This window comes from Mya arenaria, chromosome 11, assembly GCF_026914265.1.
Source record: "Mya arenaria isolate MELC-2E11 chromosome 11, ASM2691426v1".
Lineage (NCBI taxonomy): Eukaryota > Metazoa > Mollusca > Bivalvia > Myida > Myidae > Mya > Mya arenaria.
In genome coordinates, this window is record NC_069132.1 from 37,774,814 (window position 1) to 37,793,334 (window position 18,521).

Consider the following 18,521-nt stretch of genomic DNA (forward strand, 5'->3'; position numbering starts at 1 on the left):
TGGTTTAACAAAACGCTCATGTGACATTGAAATTGTAATTGTGTAACGGGGGTGGTGGAGTAGTTTGTGCAAAACAGTAAGCATTAACCCAGAACGTCTAATGATGCCTAAGGATTCATTAAAACCCTTCAAGGTGAAAATGATTGGTTTAATCCAGGTAAATATCAACACTCATACTAATTGTTTGCTACATGGCTACTCCGTTAAGGATCTTCCACAATGCAAAAGTGGGTGGGGAAGGCCAAAAATTAAAACCTTTGAAAAGTTCATGTTCAACCTATTTTTAGGAACAATCTTTTTCAGGAGTAGAACAAACTTCCTTTGCAACATGTTTTGGGGTAATAAGGAGTTGAGCAAATTTTACGAAAGAAAGATTTTATAAGATTTTGGTTCAAAGCGCATTTGCATTTTATTCAGAAATATATTTGTGAAAAAAGCTCCAGACAATCTACAATGTCTTGATGATATATTTTCAAATAAGAAGGACATTCAAGAAAATAATGCAAAATAGTGCATTAAACTCATTTTCTGGTTACAAAAAAAGAATGTAAATGCTTTTTGATTGAAAATCGGATACACCATTTACGATAAAAGTTACTCAACTCCTACACATGTTGCAGCGGATGCATGTTTTATGCTTGCTAAATATTGAACCTCATAACTATATATATATATAGATTTTTATTAAACATTAATTGTTTTGTCCTTCAAACTAAGTTTTGCAATGTGGAAGGCCCTTAAAGAATTGCAAAGGCGGCTAAACCGGCTCATGGGAAAAAAGCATAGATGCCAAGAAACTTTAAACTGTAACAAAACAAGTCACTGTACATGTCAAGATGATGTTCTGTTCGCAGTTGAGTCCACGTAGAGAACATTCACGAAGTCCACTCCACTTTAGTAGTACAACAGTTGTAGTACGTTTTTTAAAAAACAACATGAAACCATGCTGACAATTTAAAGATCTGATGGACGGATGTGTTTATTTTAAACCTTTACATGAGCATACTCTTAATATACATAATTTATACAAATACAAACAATTAACAACATATTTTGACACCATTAATTAATTCATAAGCTTCATGTGTAAGGTGATTAAAATGATCTGGAAAGTAAATTAATAAAAAATGAAAGAGAAAAAAATATTGATTTGGGATAAACATGTAGTGTTAGTATAAAAACGATATAACGTAAGGTACATGCTGTTTATAATGCATTTGTTTTTAAATATGTCATATTTCTATTTTAAATTAATGAATTTAATTAACTCAATCAACATTGGATACTGACCATAACGTCATAACCGATCCCGGTTACCGACCTTTACATTCGAATCGCATGTTACTATGTACTTTCGGCCTTTTAATAATCAAGTGCGTTTGTCGAATGATATATTTTTTTAGATGTGGATAATCAATAACCATTTTCAATGTGTTCGCGTACACAATACTAGGAAAACTAAGGGAATACTTCGTTTACTCAACAGACGTTCGGCAATAAAAATGGAGTCTCTCCCCGTTTCAATGTTTGTTAGAATAAATACATTGTTAATACATGTCTCGAACCTTTAACCAACAATTAAAGGTGATTATAATTTGCGACGACTTCTGCATAAGGCGGTGGCTCCGCCACGTTGTTGCTGAGGGAAGAGCTCTGGACCATATTTCCGGTTTGAAGGGATGGCTCGTTAGAATAATTATCTCTCCCTAGTTCATAAGGTGGTGGCTTCCCTATTCTGTTTCCAGCGTCAATGACCGACTGCATATGAACGACTTGGTGGAATGACTCGCTAGAATAATTAGCTCCCGATAGCTCATATGGTGGTGGATCCTGAAACGCTATGTCGTTTCTAACGACATTGCCTGAAATGGCCTGAAGGGGCTGGAGAGGCTGGGCTCGGTTAGACTGCTGACATACGGACGCTGTTTCCGTTTGGTCTGAAAAGAATCATCAGAGAAGCATATTCGGTTTAAATAGGTGCCAGTATGTGTTATAATGTATTCAAGAATCGGTTAAAACAAATAAAATGTATGTAGGACGAGTTTATATTAAATAGCACAACGATACTCAATCGGGTGGGATTATACTCACCGGTGTGTGCTTGTGTTCTACGTAACTTCATACAGCATATACAACAGCAAATGAAGACGAATATAATGACCAGAAGCCCGCCGATGACTCCTCCTATTTCAATGAACACAGGCCTAGTTGAATGTGGGTTGAAGTCATAATATCTGAAAATAAATACATTTATGTCTTTAAACATCCAAGACACTTGGTGTCTCTTAGACTGGCATTAATGTATTTTACATACACTTATTTTGCTATTGTTCTTAGGATATACAATTTTATTTTCGAAATTATAAACACAATTATACAACCTCATAAATTAATTACTTTTACATTTAGCAAACAATCATTAGAGTCGGCTTAACCGACTTAAATGGGAAAGGGTCGTAACTGATGTTTGAAAACCTCTAGCCTAATCATTTCGCATTTCTTAGTGATATGAAACTAAACGTTGTTACAGTTCACTGTTTCTGTCTTACTGTCCTGTTTTTTTTATCTTATACAGTACTGCGTTAATGCATCGCCATGCAATAAAATATAATTATGTGACAGGTTGGATTGTAACATAGTCATCTGAAATGCTTTACTGTCTGTCATGTCTTTGTTTCTATACCTTTTCTATAACTTCATGTCAGTTTTCATTTCATCGCATCACCCCGCAATTACCTACCCCCATGCATTTCCTATATTTAATTTACTGCACTGTGACCGTTTAAACACCCGTTTTGGTTCTTAGGCACTCACACGCAGATCATATTATTACATCTGATAGGCGCGAGCTGTCAATTGTTTATAGACAATAAATGTTATTATAATCACATATTCTGTGTTTCCAGCTATTACTTAAGATATCCCAGTAGAAGTCGTAACAATCTCTGGCAACATGTGTACCAAGTTTCATTTGAATATCTTATAGGCTTTTTCATTTATGGCAAAGTAAACTTTGACAACACTAAGGCTATGATAATACCTCATTTTGACTGACACCAAAGATATGATCTCAACCTTGCCGACACCATGACAATGACAATTCCTTGACTTTGCCGACACCATGACAATGACAATATCTTGATTCGGCTGACATCATGGCAATGACAATACCTTGATTTGTCCCACAACATGGCAATGACAATATCTTGACTTGGCCAACACCAAGGCAGTGGCACTACCTTGACTTGGCCAACACAAAGACAATAACACTATCTTGACTTGGCCGACACCATGGCTATGACAATTCATCGACTTGGTCGACACCGTGGCAATAACAATGCCTTTTCTCGGCAAATACAAAGGCAATGGCAATTCCTTAACTTGGCCGACACCAAGGGTATGACAATACCTTGACTTGGCCGACACCATGGCAATGACAATTCCTTGACTTGGCCGACACCATGACAATCACAACTCATTGTCTTATCGAACACCAAGGCAATTGCAATTTCGTGAATTGGCGAACACCAAGGCAATAACTATTCCTTGTCTTGGCCGACACCATGGCAATGAAAATTCCTTGTCTTAACCGACACGATGGCAATGGTAATATCTTGACCTGGCCAACACCATGGCAATGGCCGACACTATGGCAATGACAATTCCTTTTCTTGGCAGACATAATGTCAATGGCAATACCTTGTTTTGGCCGACACTATGACAATGATAAAACCTCGGCTTGGCCGGCACCATGACAATGAAAAAACCTTGACTTGGCCCACACCATGGCAATGACAATACATCGACTGGGCCGACACAAAGGCAATGACAATACCTCGACTTGGCCGACAAAAAGGCAATTGCCGACACCATGGCAATGACAATACCTTGACTTGGCCGACACCATGGCAATGACAATACCTTGACTTGGCCGACACCATGGCAATGACAATACCTTGACTTGGTCCACACCATGGCAATAACAATACCTTGACTTTGCCGTCACCTTGACAACGACATACCTTGATTTGGCCGATACCATGTCGATATCAATACCTTGTATTGGCCTACACCATGGCAATGACAATACTTTGACTAAAAATCATTTATGCAAAAAGTTCAAATGTTTAAAGGTAGCCTCAATTCTGATTTCCAGTTATTCACTGAATTATCAAAAAAAATCAGAGGACTACTTATAATGGAATGCTATGTAATACAGTAAAACTATATAATTAGATAGTCTTTCTTTATCATTAATAGCGCGAACGCATGTTATTCTAAATATCCTCGGAACAACATATACGATTATTTTAAAAGAATCAAACTGAAACAACCTCTCACAACATTTCCAAAAGCCTGGGAAATCGTTGTCATAGCAACAACCAGTAGGGCACTTTACTCCATTCAATGATCCATCTTCGCACGTGTCATACGCACTCACTGAAAGCAAAAATACGTTCTCCCTCATTCCAAATGTTAGAACAAAGGAATCATAGAATTTCCTCCATATAATTTTGTATTAATAATATCTGTCATGTGTTCCCGTTCAGGATAGAAAAATACGACCCGAGGGCACCTGCGTTGCCTGGTAACGAGGCTTGCCGAGTTACCGGCTACGCAGCGTGCCCGAGGGTCGGATTTTTCTATCCGGAACGGATACACATGATAGATATTTTTTCTAGCATACCTTATTTATTTTTTTGTGAAGAAACTGCATAACAAAAGCTCATTTTTTGTACATTTCACCAAATAGCGCGTGCGATAATGTTTACTGACGTCATGACGCGCAGTAATTTTTATTCACTGTCAACGTCAATAAGTTCCTACGATATCAAGTCTTCGAAGGTTTATTTCGGTTTGTTGTGAAGATATATTTTTGCAAAGTTAATGTTTATGAAACTCATCTATTGAAATCTCATAATTATGGTTACTTAAAGTATATAATAAAATATATAAAAAGTATAACGTCACAGCGCGTGACTCATCTGGCATGGGGGGATGCCAGATGGGATTTTCCAGCACGGCTGACGTCAGCGAAAATTCCTATCCGGTGTGCTAGAATAATCTGTATATCAGAAATGTGTTGTTATTAAACAAAATATTTCCAATAAAAGATAGTATATGAATAGTGTATGTTTAAACTTATTTTAGATCGGTAGAACTGGTACCTCATAATTTTAACCATATTGATTAGTGACATAACCAAAACTGATATTGTAATGAAATACATGTATTAGCATGACGTAGCATGCCACGAAAAAGCTTGTTGACTTTTTTTGTATGTTTTTGAGAGGGGAAATGGAAAGGGGTTAGAAGGGAGGCAAGTTAATGCCGCTTTGTAAATATTATGAATTTCATGACTATATTGAACTGTCTTTGTGGAATTCTTTTGAAATTATATAACGAAGTGCTATGGCTTCCTTTATATAATCCTTTCCACCAAATGGTGTGTTGCTTTTCAACAAAATAATGTGCAAGGTTACTTCAGCAGTGAGTGCAACCCAGTTTCGAATAAAAAACTAGAAACGAATAGTACTATTTTCATTCGGGCGTTGCACAGAAAAATAATGAACTGTAAACACGTGGGCTTCTTTGAGGTTTGGGCAAAACCGTTCCTACAATTTTTGAATTAATGATTTCTTTCTTTTCCGGATACTGATATTTTGATTTGATAAAGAGGGTTCTTATGAGGTATCTGCAGATAACGCTGCATAACAAAGGCTTATTGGTCAAGCAAATTCTCAAAAAAAAAGAAATATTTATATGAGTAACTACAGAAACAATGTCAGACTCGGTTAAATGACTAAGGATCAACGCTTAAGACATTTAACACAAAAAAAACAAACCAGAAACAAACCAGAAACAAAACATGGAACAACATCACAAAACTCCACAAACAACACACTAAATATATAATATATAATAAACTAGGGGTGTTTACCAATGAGTGTTAGGTACCGCTTTGGAACGGTCAATAGAATGTAAATTTACCGGGATTTACATTACTTTCAGTTTATATTAGTTTGAGGGCACAACAAGGAATACAATTCAAAGCCCTTGAAGTTTGAATAAACATGACCCTTAAATAATGCAAATATTAATTACATTGATTTCTCCTTCACCAAAACATAATAGATTGATAAAATGTTCCTTCCCTTAATTTAAATCATATTATTTTTTCAATGAATGATCTTACCAAAAGGAAACAAAACATGACCCTAAAATAATGCAATTTTTAATCACATTGATTTCTCCTTCATTAAAATCATAATAGATTAAAAAATGTTCCTTCCTTTAATTTAAATTATTTTATTTTTTCAAGTAATGATCTTACCAAAAGGAAACAAACATGAACCTTAAATAATTCAAATTTTAAATACATTGATTTCTCCTTCACGAAAACATAATAGATTGATAAAATGTTCATTCCTTTAATTTAATTTATATTATATTTTTAATTAATTATCTTACCAATAGGAACCATCACCGCGATCCATATTGTAAAATATAAACAATCCACCATTTTGTTTAAACATTCACCAAACGATGTACATGTACGTCGTATCTATCATAACTTCCTGAATACTACCTGACTGTGAAAGACCTTTTGCAGTCATTATAAAACAATTTGGAATAAAAACTTATTGTCCCATTTTATAAAAATACAAAAAGCGTAAATCGATTTAAGTATCTTATTTCATTTTACTTAATGGTTCAATGAAAAAAGATTGCTCCAAAATAGTTGATCGCGATTATTTGGAATATGAAGTTTCTTTACACTCTCTTAACCTTTTTAAATTGGGAACTTTGGGTAATTTATGAGAAAGCAGAAGAGAAGTGTCCTTATATTGACTATGTTATTAGGACTCAAAACATAAGTTTTGCCCTGTTTAAAGGCGCAATGCCAAGGCTCTGTTTAAATGTACAAATCAAAGTCCCTGTTCGAGGCACAAGTCAAAGGTTCTGTTGAAAGACACAAGACCAAGCCCTTTATGAAGGCACCATTCAAAGTCCCTGTTTAACGATGCAAGGCTTAGGCTATGTTTAAAAGAACAAGCCAGAGGCCATTTATAAAGGCACACGACCAAACCCTTTATAAAGGCACCATTCAAAGTCCCTGTTTAAAGGCGCAATACAAAGGCTCTGTTAAGATGCACAATAAAAAAAAACTGTTTAAAGGTACGAGCAAAAGGTCCTGTTAATAGACACAAACCAACAATTCTGTTAATAGGCACCAGACAAAAGTCCTGTTTTAAGGCACAAGACAAAACCACTATTTACAATTCACTAGACAAACGCTCTGTTTTAGTCAAATGACAAAGCCCTAATTGAAGGCACAACATCCAACTCTAAGTCTATACAAACGTTAAAAGTTGAAGTGCCTTATTTAAGTGTATAAACAGTATACCGGTTTTATCAATTAGCGCACCAGTGGTTAGTACACACGCTTCTCTCAAAGGCAATCTGGGTTCGATTCTCGGCCTGGGCTCAGTGAGTTTGGTTAGTGGTCAACAAGCCGGACAAGTGGTTTGTTTACGGGAACTTTTTGCCCGCCGACCACACAAGGCCACACTCTCGCGCAATTGGTAATCGAACCACCGAGAGTGACTTAGTATAAGTTATCATAACTTTAATCACAATCGTTGTAAATTATATGATATTTAAACTAAACAAAGACGAGGTTGCAAACGCTATTTCAGACTAGGTTTCACGGCTCATATAGTGTGAGGATGCCTAAGGGAAAAACTTTGAGAGACTATACAAGACATTTTTGCCAAACAAAGCTATCACGGTCTCGCGATGTTTTTCACTATTCAAGTTAAATATCGTCGTGTATCGAAAGCAATAGAAAACTTAAACATGTTTTTCTTTATCCATTTGTATTATGGCTTACTGCCAATTTTTCCAGTAGTAATCTATTATTTAAAGAAGCTTTCAATACACAGGCATAGATAATTGCTATGTTTATGAATAACTTGAATATATTGAACTGTCTTTATGTATTTGTTTTAAAATGTTATGACTAAGTGTTTTGACTTCTTTTTTATAATGTGAGATAATATTTGGAAATGTATCCACCAAATATCTTTTGCTATTTAGCCAAATAATGTGCAACGGCACTTCAGCAGTAAGCGCAAACCAGGTCCAAATAACTTGTAGCGAATGTTACTATTTAAATTCGGGTCGTTGCACAGAAAGATCCCACATTTTTATCACGTGGGCTACTTTGAGGTTGGGGTAAAACTGTTTCTACAAATTTTGTATTAGTTAACTTATTTCTTTCTTTTCCGGATAGCGCTATTTTGATTTGATACATAGAGGATATTTGTTTATTTCAGTGTAAGATCGAATTTTATTTCACGAGTGTCATAGAAAAACATATTTCGGTCGACAATTGCGGATAATCATCATATAGTTTTTCTATTATCACGAATGGAATAAAATACGATCTGTTTCTTTTATGCTTGTTTTCCTAGTTTTATAGAATATTAATTTATTTTCTAAATTACCTCTTTTTTTAAAAAAAGAGTGTAATTACGCTGCTACCCGTGGGGCACCCCTCATGCAAAATTTTAGCTGTCAATTTTCTATTTCCTGTTTGTTGAGACAGAGTTCTCTGATAATCTGTTTTATAGTTTATCATTCCCTCGTTTTTAGTGCAAAGATTTTATAACCAGTTAAAAATGAAGTTTTATAAGTGCATCCTTGTTCCAAAAATAACGAAAACAATATTATTTTAAGCATGGTATGAATACATAACCAAATTACTACGCCGCCAAAACAATTGCAGATAATCATTGGATATAAAAGAATTTTCTTAGTTTAAGAGTGTGTTTCATGATACATGGATATTCAGTCATATTACTGGCAGAGACAAGTCTGTTTGCTTCCAGACAGGTCTATTTCCAGGTGATAATGAGGACCACGCTAGTCTGTTGACAAATTTTTAGGCGCGGGTGGTGTGAAAATAACAGTAAATCTGTTTTGTGAATTTTCCGGGGAGTTCGTATTACGTATTACAACGACAAACAGTTAAAAATACATTTGAACGATGATATAACATTATATTAATTTTCGAACAGTTGTTTTTGTATGTAATTTGTTTGGTATGAAAGCAAACGTTCAAACATTCAGCTTCAAGATCAAGAGAACGTTTAAAAAACGGGTAACCATTTTTCTAATAAACAGTAAGTTATTAATTGCCAAATATATCTATATATAAAATGATTTAACTTTTCTTTAAATTTCAAATACTTTATTTGCAAACATTTCTGTTTCAAAAGGGAAGTGTTCAGAACAGAACGTCTGTTTTAATCAAGAAGAAGTAACTACAATGGATTCAAAAAGTAATGATGAAAGTTGATATTTGCACTTCTTATTTTGCACTGAAAATATTAAATTGATATTTTCACTGTTGTTTTTTTCACTGAAAACCTCCATATTTTATCGAAAAGCATGAAAGAAAGAAGGTTCTTATGTGGTATATTCAAATAACGCTGCCTTACAAAGGCTTATTGATCCAGCAAAATCTCCTAAAATATTTTTTATGAAAAACTAAAGAAACAAGAACAGTAGTTGAAAGATAAAACATAACATCCGTTTTATGACACAGGGTAAACTCCAAACACAAATCAGGACCAGGGAACACCATCACGAAACCTCACATACAACCTACTATACACATAATATACAATAACACTAGATGTGCTTATCAAGTATTATTAGGTTCCGTGTTGGAACGGTAAAAAGTAGATTTACTGCAGGTCATTATAAAACATTTTAGAATAACAACTTATTGTCCCTTTTTATGAAAATACAATGAGCGTTAGGCGATTTAAATATCTTATTTCATTTTTCTAAATGGTTCACTAAAATAAGATAGCTCCGTAACAGTTTATCGCGATCATTTGGAAAAAAAATGTTTCTTTAAAATCTGCAAACCTTTTTAAATTGGAAATATTGCGTAATTTATACGAAAGCAGCAAAGAAGTGTTCTTATAAAACCCCTTCTTCTTCTTATAATAGCTGCAGTACGTTTTGATCTTTTATATACAGTCTTAAGTACATGTTGAAATAAGAATCATCCCCAAGCAATAAATTTTTAGGTGTATCTTTATCATTTCAATGATTCAGGTCTTAATATAGACCTCTATGACAGGGGGGTGCAACACAACTCTTTATGAGGGAGAGGTGTACCTCTTAACATAGAGATATACCTCTAATTGATTATTTAGATCTTCACATCTAAATATAGGGATGCACCTCTAATTGATTATTTGAATCTGCACTTCTTAATACAGAGATGCACCTTTAATTGATTATTAAGATCTGCACTTCTTAATAAAGAGATGCACCTCTTCATTGAGGAGAGATGAATCTCTACATTTAGAGGTGCACCTTTAGTTTATACATATCAGCCAGTAAATGGGGACATTTGACCAGTACGTCTTCCTTTAAAGTTAATATTTTATTTCCCTTATCAACGCTTAAGACACTGAACACAAAAAACAAACCAGAAACAAACCAGAAACAAAACATGGAACAACATCACAAAACTCCACAAACAACACACTAAATATATAATATATAATAAACTAGGGGTGTTTATCAATGAGTGTTAGGTACCGCTTTGGAACGGTCAATAGAATGTAAATTTACCGGGATTTACATTACTTTCAGTTTATATTAGTTTGAGGGCACAACAAGGAATACAATTCAAAGCCCTTGAAGTTTGAATAAACATGACCCTTAAATAATGCAAATATTAATTACATTGATTTCTCCTTCACCAAACATAATAGATTGATAAAATGTTCCTTCCCTTAATTTAAATCATATTATTTTTTCAATGAATGATCTTACCAAAAGGAAACAAAACATGACCCTAAAATAATGCAATTTTTAATCACATTGATTTCTCCTTCATTAAAATCATAATAGATTAAAAAATGTTCCTTCCTTTAATTTAAATTATTTTATTTTTTCAAGTAATGATCTTACCAAAAGGAAACAAAACATGACCCTTAAATAATTCAAATTTTAAATACATTGATTTCTCCTTCACGAAAACATAATAGATTGATAAAATGTTCATTCCTTTAATTTAATTTATATTATATTTTTAATTAATTATCTTACCAATAGGAACCATCACCGCGATCCATATTGTAAAATATAAACAATCCACCATTTTGTTTAAACATTCACCAAACGATGTACATGTACGTCGTATCTATCATAACTTCCTGCATACTACCTGACTGTGAAATACCTATTGCAGTCATTATAAAACAATTTGGAATAAAAACTTATTGTCCCATTTTATAAAAATACAAAAAGCGTAAATCGATTTAAGTATCTTATTTCATTTTACTTAATGGTTCAATGAAAAGAGATTGCTCCAAAATAGTTGATCGCGATTATTTGGAATATGAAGTTTCTTTACACTCTCTTAACCTTTTTAAATTGGAAACTTTGGGTAATTTATGAGAAAGCAGAAGAGAAGTGTCCTTATATTGACTATGTTATTAGGACTCAAAACATAAGTTTTGCCCTGTTTAAAGGCGCAATGCCAAGGCTCTGTTTAAAGGTACAAATCAAAGGCCCTGTTCGAGGCACAAGCCAAAGGTTCTGTTGAAAGACACAAGACCAAACCCTTTATGAAGGCACCATTCAAAGTCCCTGTTTAACGATGCAAGGCTTAGGCTATGTTTAAAAGAACAAGCCAGGGGCCCTTTATAAAGGCACACGACCAAACCCTTTATAAAAGCACCATTCAAAGTCCCTGTTTAAAGGCGCAATGCAAAGGCTCTGTTAAGATGCACAATAAAAAAAACTGTTTAAAGGTACGAGCAAAAGGTCCTGTTTATAGACACAAACCAAAAATTCTGTTAATAGGCACCAGACAAAAGCCCTGTTTTAAGGCACAAGACAAAACCACTATTTACAATTCACTAGACAAACGCCCTGTTTTAGTCAAATGACAAAGCCCTAATTGAAGGCACAACATCCAACTCTAAGTCTATACAAACGTTAAAAGTTGAAGTGCCTTATTTAAGTGTATAAACAGTATACCGGTTTTATCAATTAGCGCAACAGTGGTTAGTACACACGCTTCTCTCAAAGGCAATCTGGGTTCGATTCTCGGCCTGGGCTCAGTGAGTTTGGTTAGTGGTCAACAAGCCGGACAAGTGGTTTGTTTACGGGAACTTTTTGCCCGCCGACCACACAAGGCCACACTCTCGCGCAATTGGTAATCGAACCACCGAGAGTGACTTAGTATAAGTTATCATAACTTTAATCACAATCGTTGTAAATTATATGATATTTAAACTAAACAAAGACGAGGTTGCAAACGCTATTTTAGACTAGGTTTCACGGCTCATATAGTGTGAGGATGCCTAAGGGAAAAACTTTGAGAGACTATACAAGACATTTTTGCCAAACAAAGCTATCACGGTCTCGCGATGTTTTTCACTATTCAAGTTAAATATCGTCGTGTATCGAAAGCAATAGAAAACTTAAACATGTTTTTCTTTATCCATTTGTATTATTGCTTACTGCCAATTTTTCCAGTAGTAATCTATTATTTAAAGAAGCTTTCAATACACAGGCATAGATAATTGCTATGTTTATGAATAACTTGACTATATTGAACTGTCTTTATGTATTTGTTTTAAAATGTTATGACTAAGTGTTTTGGCTTCTTTTTTATAATGTGAGATAATATTTGGAAATGTATCCACCAAATATCTTTTGCTATTTAGCCAAATAATGTGCAACGGCACTTCAGCAGTAAGCGCAAACCAGGTCCAAATAACTTGTAGCGAATGTTACTATTTAAATTCGGGTCGTTGCACAGAAAGATCCCACATTTTTATCACGTGGGCTACTTTGAGGTTGGGGTAAAACTGTTTCTACAAATTTTGTATTAGTTAACTTATTTCTTTCTTTTCCGGATAGCGCTATTTTGATTTGATACATAGAGGATATTTGTTTATTTCAGTGTAAGATCGAATTTTATTTCACGAGTGTCATAGAAAAACATATTTCGGTCGACAATTGCGGATAATCATCATATAGTTTTTCTATTATCACGAGTGGAATAAAATACGATCTGTTTCTTTTATGCTTGTTTTCCTAGTTTTATAGAATATTAATTTATTTTCTAAATTACCTCTTTTTTTTAAAAAAAAGAGTGTAATTACTCTGCTACCCGTGGGGCACCCCTCATGCAAAATTTTAGCTGTCAATTTTCTATTTCCTGTTTGTTGAGACAGAGTTCTCTGATAATCTGTTTTATAGTTTATCATTCCCTCGTTTTTAGTGCAAAGATTTTATAACCAGTTAAAAATGAAGTTTTATAAGTGCATCCTTGTTCCAAAAATAACGAAAACAATATTATTTTAAGCATGGTATGAATACATAACCAAATTACTACGCCGCCAAAACAATTGCAGATAATCATTGGATATAAAAGAATTTTCTTAGTTTAAGAGTGTGTTTCATGATACATGGATATTCAGTCATATTACTGGCAGAGACATGTCTGTTTGCTTCAAGACAGGTCTATTTCCAGGTGATAATGAGGACCACGCTAGTTTGTTGACAAATTTTTAGGCGTGGGTGGGGTGAAAATAACAGTAAATCTGTTTTGTGAATTTTCCGGGGAGTTCGTATTACGTATTACAACGACAAACAGTTAAAAATACATTTGAACGATGATAAAACATTATATTAATTTTCGAACAGTTGTTTTTGTATGTAATTTGTTTGGTATGAAAGCAAACGTTCAAACATTCAGCTTCAAGATCAAGAGAACGTTTAAAAAACGGGTAACCATTTTTCTAATAAACAGTAAGTTATTAATTGCCAAATATATCTATATATAAAATGATTTAACTTTTCTTTAAATTTCAAATACTTTATTTGCAAACATTTCTGTTTCAAAAGGGAAGTGTTCAGAACAGAACGTCTGTTTTAATCAAGAAGAAGTAACTACAATGGATTCAAAAAGTAATTATGAAAGTTGATATTTGCACTTCTTATTTTGCACTGAAAATATTAAATTGATATTTTCACTGTTGTTTTTTCACTGAAAACCTCCATATTTTATCGAAAAGCATGAAAGAAAGAAGGTTCTTATGTGGTATATTCAAATAACGCTGCCTTACAAAGGCTTATTGATCCAGCAAAATCTCCTAAAATATTTTTTTATGAAAAACTAAAGAAACAAGAACAGTAGTTGAAAGATAAAACATAACATCAGTTTTATGACACAGGGTAAACTCCGAACACAAATCAGGACCAGGGAACACCATCACGAAACCTCACATACAACCTACTATACACATAATATACAATAACACTAGATGTGCTTATCAAGTATTGTTAGGTACCGCGTTGGAACGGTAAAAAGTAGATTTACTGCAGGTCATTATAAAACATTTTAGAATAACAACTTATTGTCCCTTTTTATGAAAATACAATGAGCGTTAGGCGATTTAAATATCTTATTTCATTTTTCTAAATGGTTCACTAAAATAAGATAGCTCCGTAACAGTTTATCGCGATCATTTGGAAAAAAATGTTTCTTTGAAATCTGCAAACCTTTTTAAATTGGAAATATAGCGTAATTTATACGAAAGCAGCAAAGAAGTGTTCTTATAAAACCCCTTATACTTCTTATGATAGCTGCAGTACGAATTGATATTTTATATACAGTCTTAAGTACATGTTGAAATAAGAATCATCCCCTAGCAATAAATTTTTAGGTGTATCTTTATCATTTCAATGATTCAGGTCTAAATATAGACCTCTATGACAGGGGGGTGCAACACAACTCTTTATGAGGTAGAGGTGCACCTCTTAACATAGTGATATACCTCTAATTAATTATTTAGATCTTCACATCTAAAAATAGGGATGCACCTCTCATTGATTATTTGAATCTGCACTTCTTAATACAGACATGCACCTTTAATTGATTATTAAGATCTGCACTTCTTAATAAAGAGATGCACCTCTTCCTTGAGGAGAGATGAATCTCTACATTTAGAGGTGCACCTTTAGTTTATACATATCAGCCAGTAAATGGGGACATTTGACCAGTACGTCTTCCTTTAAAGTTAATATTTTATTTCCCTCTGAATTACAAATAAACTGAGGGAGTTTGTAAACATTTTAAACGACTGACACACATTACTTAGCATAGGTTGTATTGTATAGCATTTTCGAATAGATTTCATTCGGAAGCGAAAACTATATAGCCATAATGATGTCTAATTAAGTTTGTGATTAACACTAAAGACATGTGAAACATCGCCAACGCCCTTTGAAACGACATACGCGGTGTTTTTGTCCTAGGGAAACAAAATTATCCTGTCAATTGATCTAAACGGACTAGCGAATTAATAAATACAGTGTTAAAGAAAACATGTGACTATCAACTTTAGGAATCACGGGATTATTACGGTGGGGGTAATATTGGAAATGTAATCGCATTATTTGAATGACGGGAGGATTTAAAAAAGATCCTAACCGTTAACGTTATTCCAAAATCTTTAACCTCACAATATGCATTGTTCATAGGAGTGCCACAGACTGGTTCTTTTATCAACAAGACAATTGATGAAAATTTATGATAAAATATATGCAATGACAATACTTATATGAAAAACTACAGAAACAAGCTCAATCATTTTTTTTTTTAAAAATAAACCGGTTAAATGGCACTGGGTAAACGCCAAAGTCATAGAACACAAAAACAAATTTTGAAAGGAAACGCTTTCGAAAATTACCGGTCTGCTACGGCACAACGCCAACCAGTCCAGCCAGATATCAACAACATGTGCTGTGTAAAATTTGCTGTTGACATTATCATGAGACTGTAACACAACATCGCTAACATGGCAACACAAATAACCATACACGAAATAGAAATACAGCCTTATATATTTTTATCGTTATATGAAATTGAACTCATAACATTGCCTACTAACGCAAGAAGTGTTCATGCTAATTGCCTGCCAAGCAATGTACCATGATAACATGCATGATGGCAACTGTTCACTCTCACTGAAAGTAATTAAACTAAAGACATCCCCAAACACAAATATATGATGAAACGTTCTGGACCACAAATGCGCTCAAATATCTCTTTGGACTTGACTAATATGTACTGACAGGTATTTTTTTTTATAATATGTTGTTTGCCCATATGCAGTCTACGTTAGAACCATTTTCCGGACGCAAGCAACATGCAGCCCGAAGTTATCTAATGATTGCTTCATGACAAAGGCTTGTGTTCTATGGCAAATTTCATACTTGCAATGACGTTTGAATATTTTACATTTTTCAAGTGTTCTTATTATTATCCAAAACCATACTTGCAAGAGGAAATAAACCGATACTCTGGTAAAACCAAGCATATACATGATACAGGGATTTTCAATTATGATAATAATCTTTTTATGATTAGAACTGCTAAATGATTATATTAACGTTTTATGAAAATTATCATTCACTTTTTTCAGTACATAACTTTTTAATTTTTATTCATCTTATATATATACTTGGGAGCAAGGTAGCTTAATGTACATAATCGATATGTTTAAGTGTTTTATATAACGATACCTAGGTGTTACTTATTTATTTGGCATAAATATTTTGTAATTTTGATTTAATGTATAATTGTTTGAATTTATTGCCAACTTGTACAATACTACACAACATTGATCTATCGTTTTCTTATTAATAAATGTTGTGTTCTGTTCTGTACCTGTGTTGCACCAATAATAAATGTATTCACATGCTTTCTGGAGGTTTAACAATACGCTCATGTGACATTGAAATTGGAATTGTGTAAAGGGGGTGGTGGAGTAGTTTGTGCAAAATAATAAGCATTAACCCAAAATGTCTAATGATGACGCAGGATTCAGTAAAGCCCTTAAATGTGCTTCACTGAAAAGTTAAAAAACAATCGAGGTGAAATATTTGGTTTAATCTCGGACGTACATACAATTCTGTGTAAATATCAACATACATACTAATTGTGTGCTACGTGGCTTCTCTGTTAAGGACCTTCCACAATGTAAAACTGGGTGGGGAAGGCCAACAATTAAAAACGTTTGAAAAGTTCATGTTCAACCTATTTTTGAGTAACAGCTTTTTTCAGGTAATAGAACAAACTTCTTTTGCAATATGTTTTGGGGTAATAAGGAGTTGAGCAAATTTTACGAAAGAAAGATTTTATCTCATTTTATCAGATTTTGGTTCAAGAAAAGTCTGTCGACAATATAAATATATATTTTGTGTGAAAAAAAGCTCCAGACTACCTTATTAACAATGTCTTATGGGTTCTTGATGATATCTTTTCAAATAAGAAAGACATTCAAGAAAATAATAAAAAAAGTGCATTTAACTGATTTTCTGGTTACAAAAATGCAAATATCTTTCTCAAAATACATACGTCACCAAAAAGCCGCAAAGACATTGTTGATCGGGTAGTGCTGTTTTTTTATACAAAAACAGTGTAATTTTGTATAAAGACAATTAAATGCTTTTTTATTGAAAATCTGATTCATCATATACCATGTAAGTTGCTCAACTTCTACACATGTTGCAGCGATGTATGTATTATGCGTGCTAAATATTGAACCTCAAAACTTAATAAAAAAGGATTTATTGTTCGGTCCTTCAAACTAACTTTTTCATTGTGGAAGGCCCTTAAAAAATTGCAGACGTGGCTAAACCTGTTCACGGGAAAAATAAGACTACATGCCAAGAAACTTTTAGCTGTAACAAAACAAATCACTGTCAAGATGATGTTCTGTTCGCAATCGAGTCCACGTAGGAACATTATGAACGCACTGACGGACGGAAGTGTTTATTTTAAACCTGTGCACGTACATACTCTAAATATTCATACTTTATAGAAATACAAAATAATAAAATCACATTATGGCACATTAACCAATTTATACGCTTCATGTGTAAGGTTATTAAAATGATTTGGAAAATAAATTATTAAAGAAAAATATTTGTTTGGGATAAACATAGTATTAGTGTAACAAGGATATAAGGGAATGAACATGCTATTTAAAATGCATTTTTAGCTCGACTATTCGAAGAATAGGTGGGATATACTACTCGCCCCAGCGTCGGCGTTGGCGTCGGCGTCTGGTTAAAGTTTTAGCGCAAGTTGGGATTTTCACTTATAAGTCCAATACCCTACATTCAATTGACTTAATACTTCACGCAGTTGTTCAGGGCCATCACATGATGAGGTTAGATAACTCCATATTATTCTTTACACAGATAATGGCCCCTGATTGACTATGGAACTTACGTTAAAGTTTTAGGGCAAGTTGGAATATTTATTAATAACTTCTATACCCTTTGTTCAATTGACTTAATACTTCACACATTGTTCAGGACCATCACACAATGAGGTTACATAACTCCATATTATCCTAAATAGAAGTTATGGCCCCTATTTGACTTAGGTTAAAGTTTTAGGG

At 33.8% G+C, this 18,521-nt stretch overlaps 1 protein-coding gene across 1 annotated transcript; it reads right to left on the minus strand.

Moving 5' to 3' along the window:
• Nucleotides 1-133: 133 nt before the first annotated feature.
• Nucleotides 134-6,757, minus strand: LOC128209309 (uncharacterized). Its single transcript, XM_052913291.1, has 4 exons — nucleotides 6,472-6,757; nucleotides 4,335-4,440; nucleotides 2,092-2,234; nucleotides 134-1,937 (listed from the first exon to the last, which is right to left on the minus strand). Exons 1-4 carry the CDS (start codon nucleotides 6,521-6,523, stop codon nucleotides 1,579-1,581), a joined length of 660 nt encoding a protein of 219 aa, XP_052769251.1. The 5' UTR covers nucleotides 6,524-6,757; the 3' UTR covers nucleotides 134-1,578.
• Between the last annotated feature and the right edge of the window lie 11,764 nt (nucleotides 6,758-18,521).

Coding starts and splice junctions, on each gene's coding strand:
- LOC128209309 (XM_052913291.1), bottom strand. CDS start 6,523: ATGGTGGATTGTTTATATTTTACAATATGGATCGCGGTGATGGTTCCT. Junction 2,235..4,334: donor TTTTGGAAATGTTGTGAGAG/GTTGTTTCAGTT, acceptor ATTTATTTTCAG/ATATTATGACTTCAACCCAC. Junction 1,938..2,091: donor TAGAACACAAGCACACACCG/GTGAGTATAATC, acceptor GATTCTTTTCAG/ACCAAACGGAAACAGCGTCC.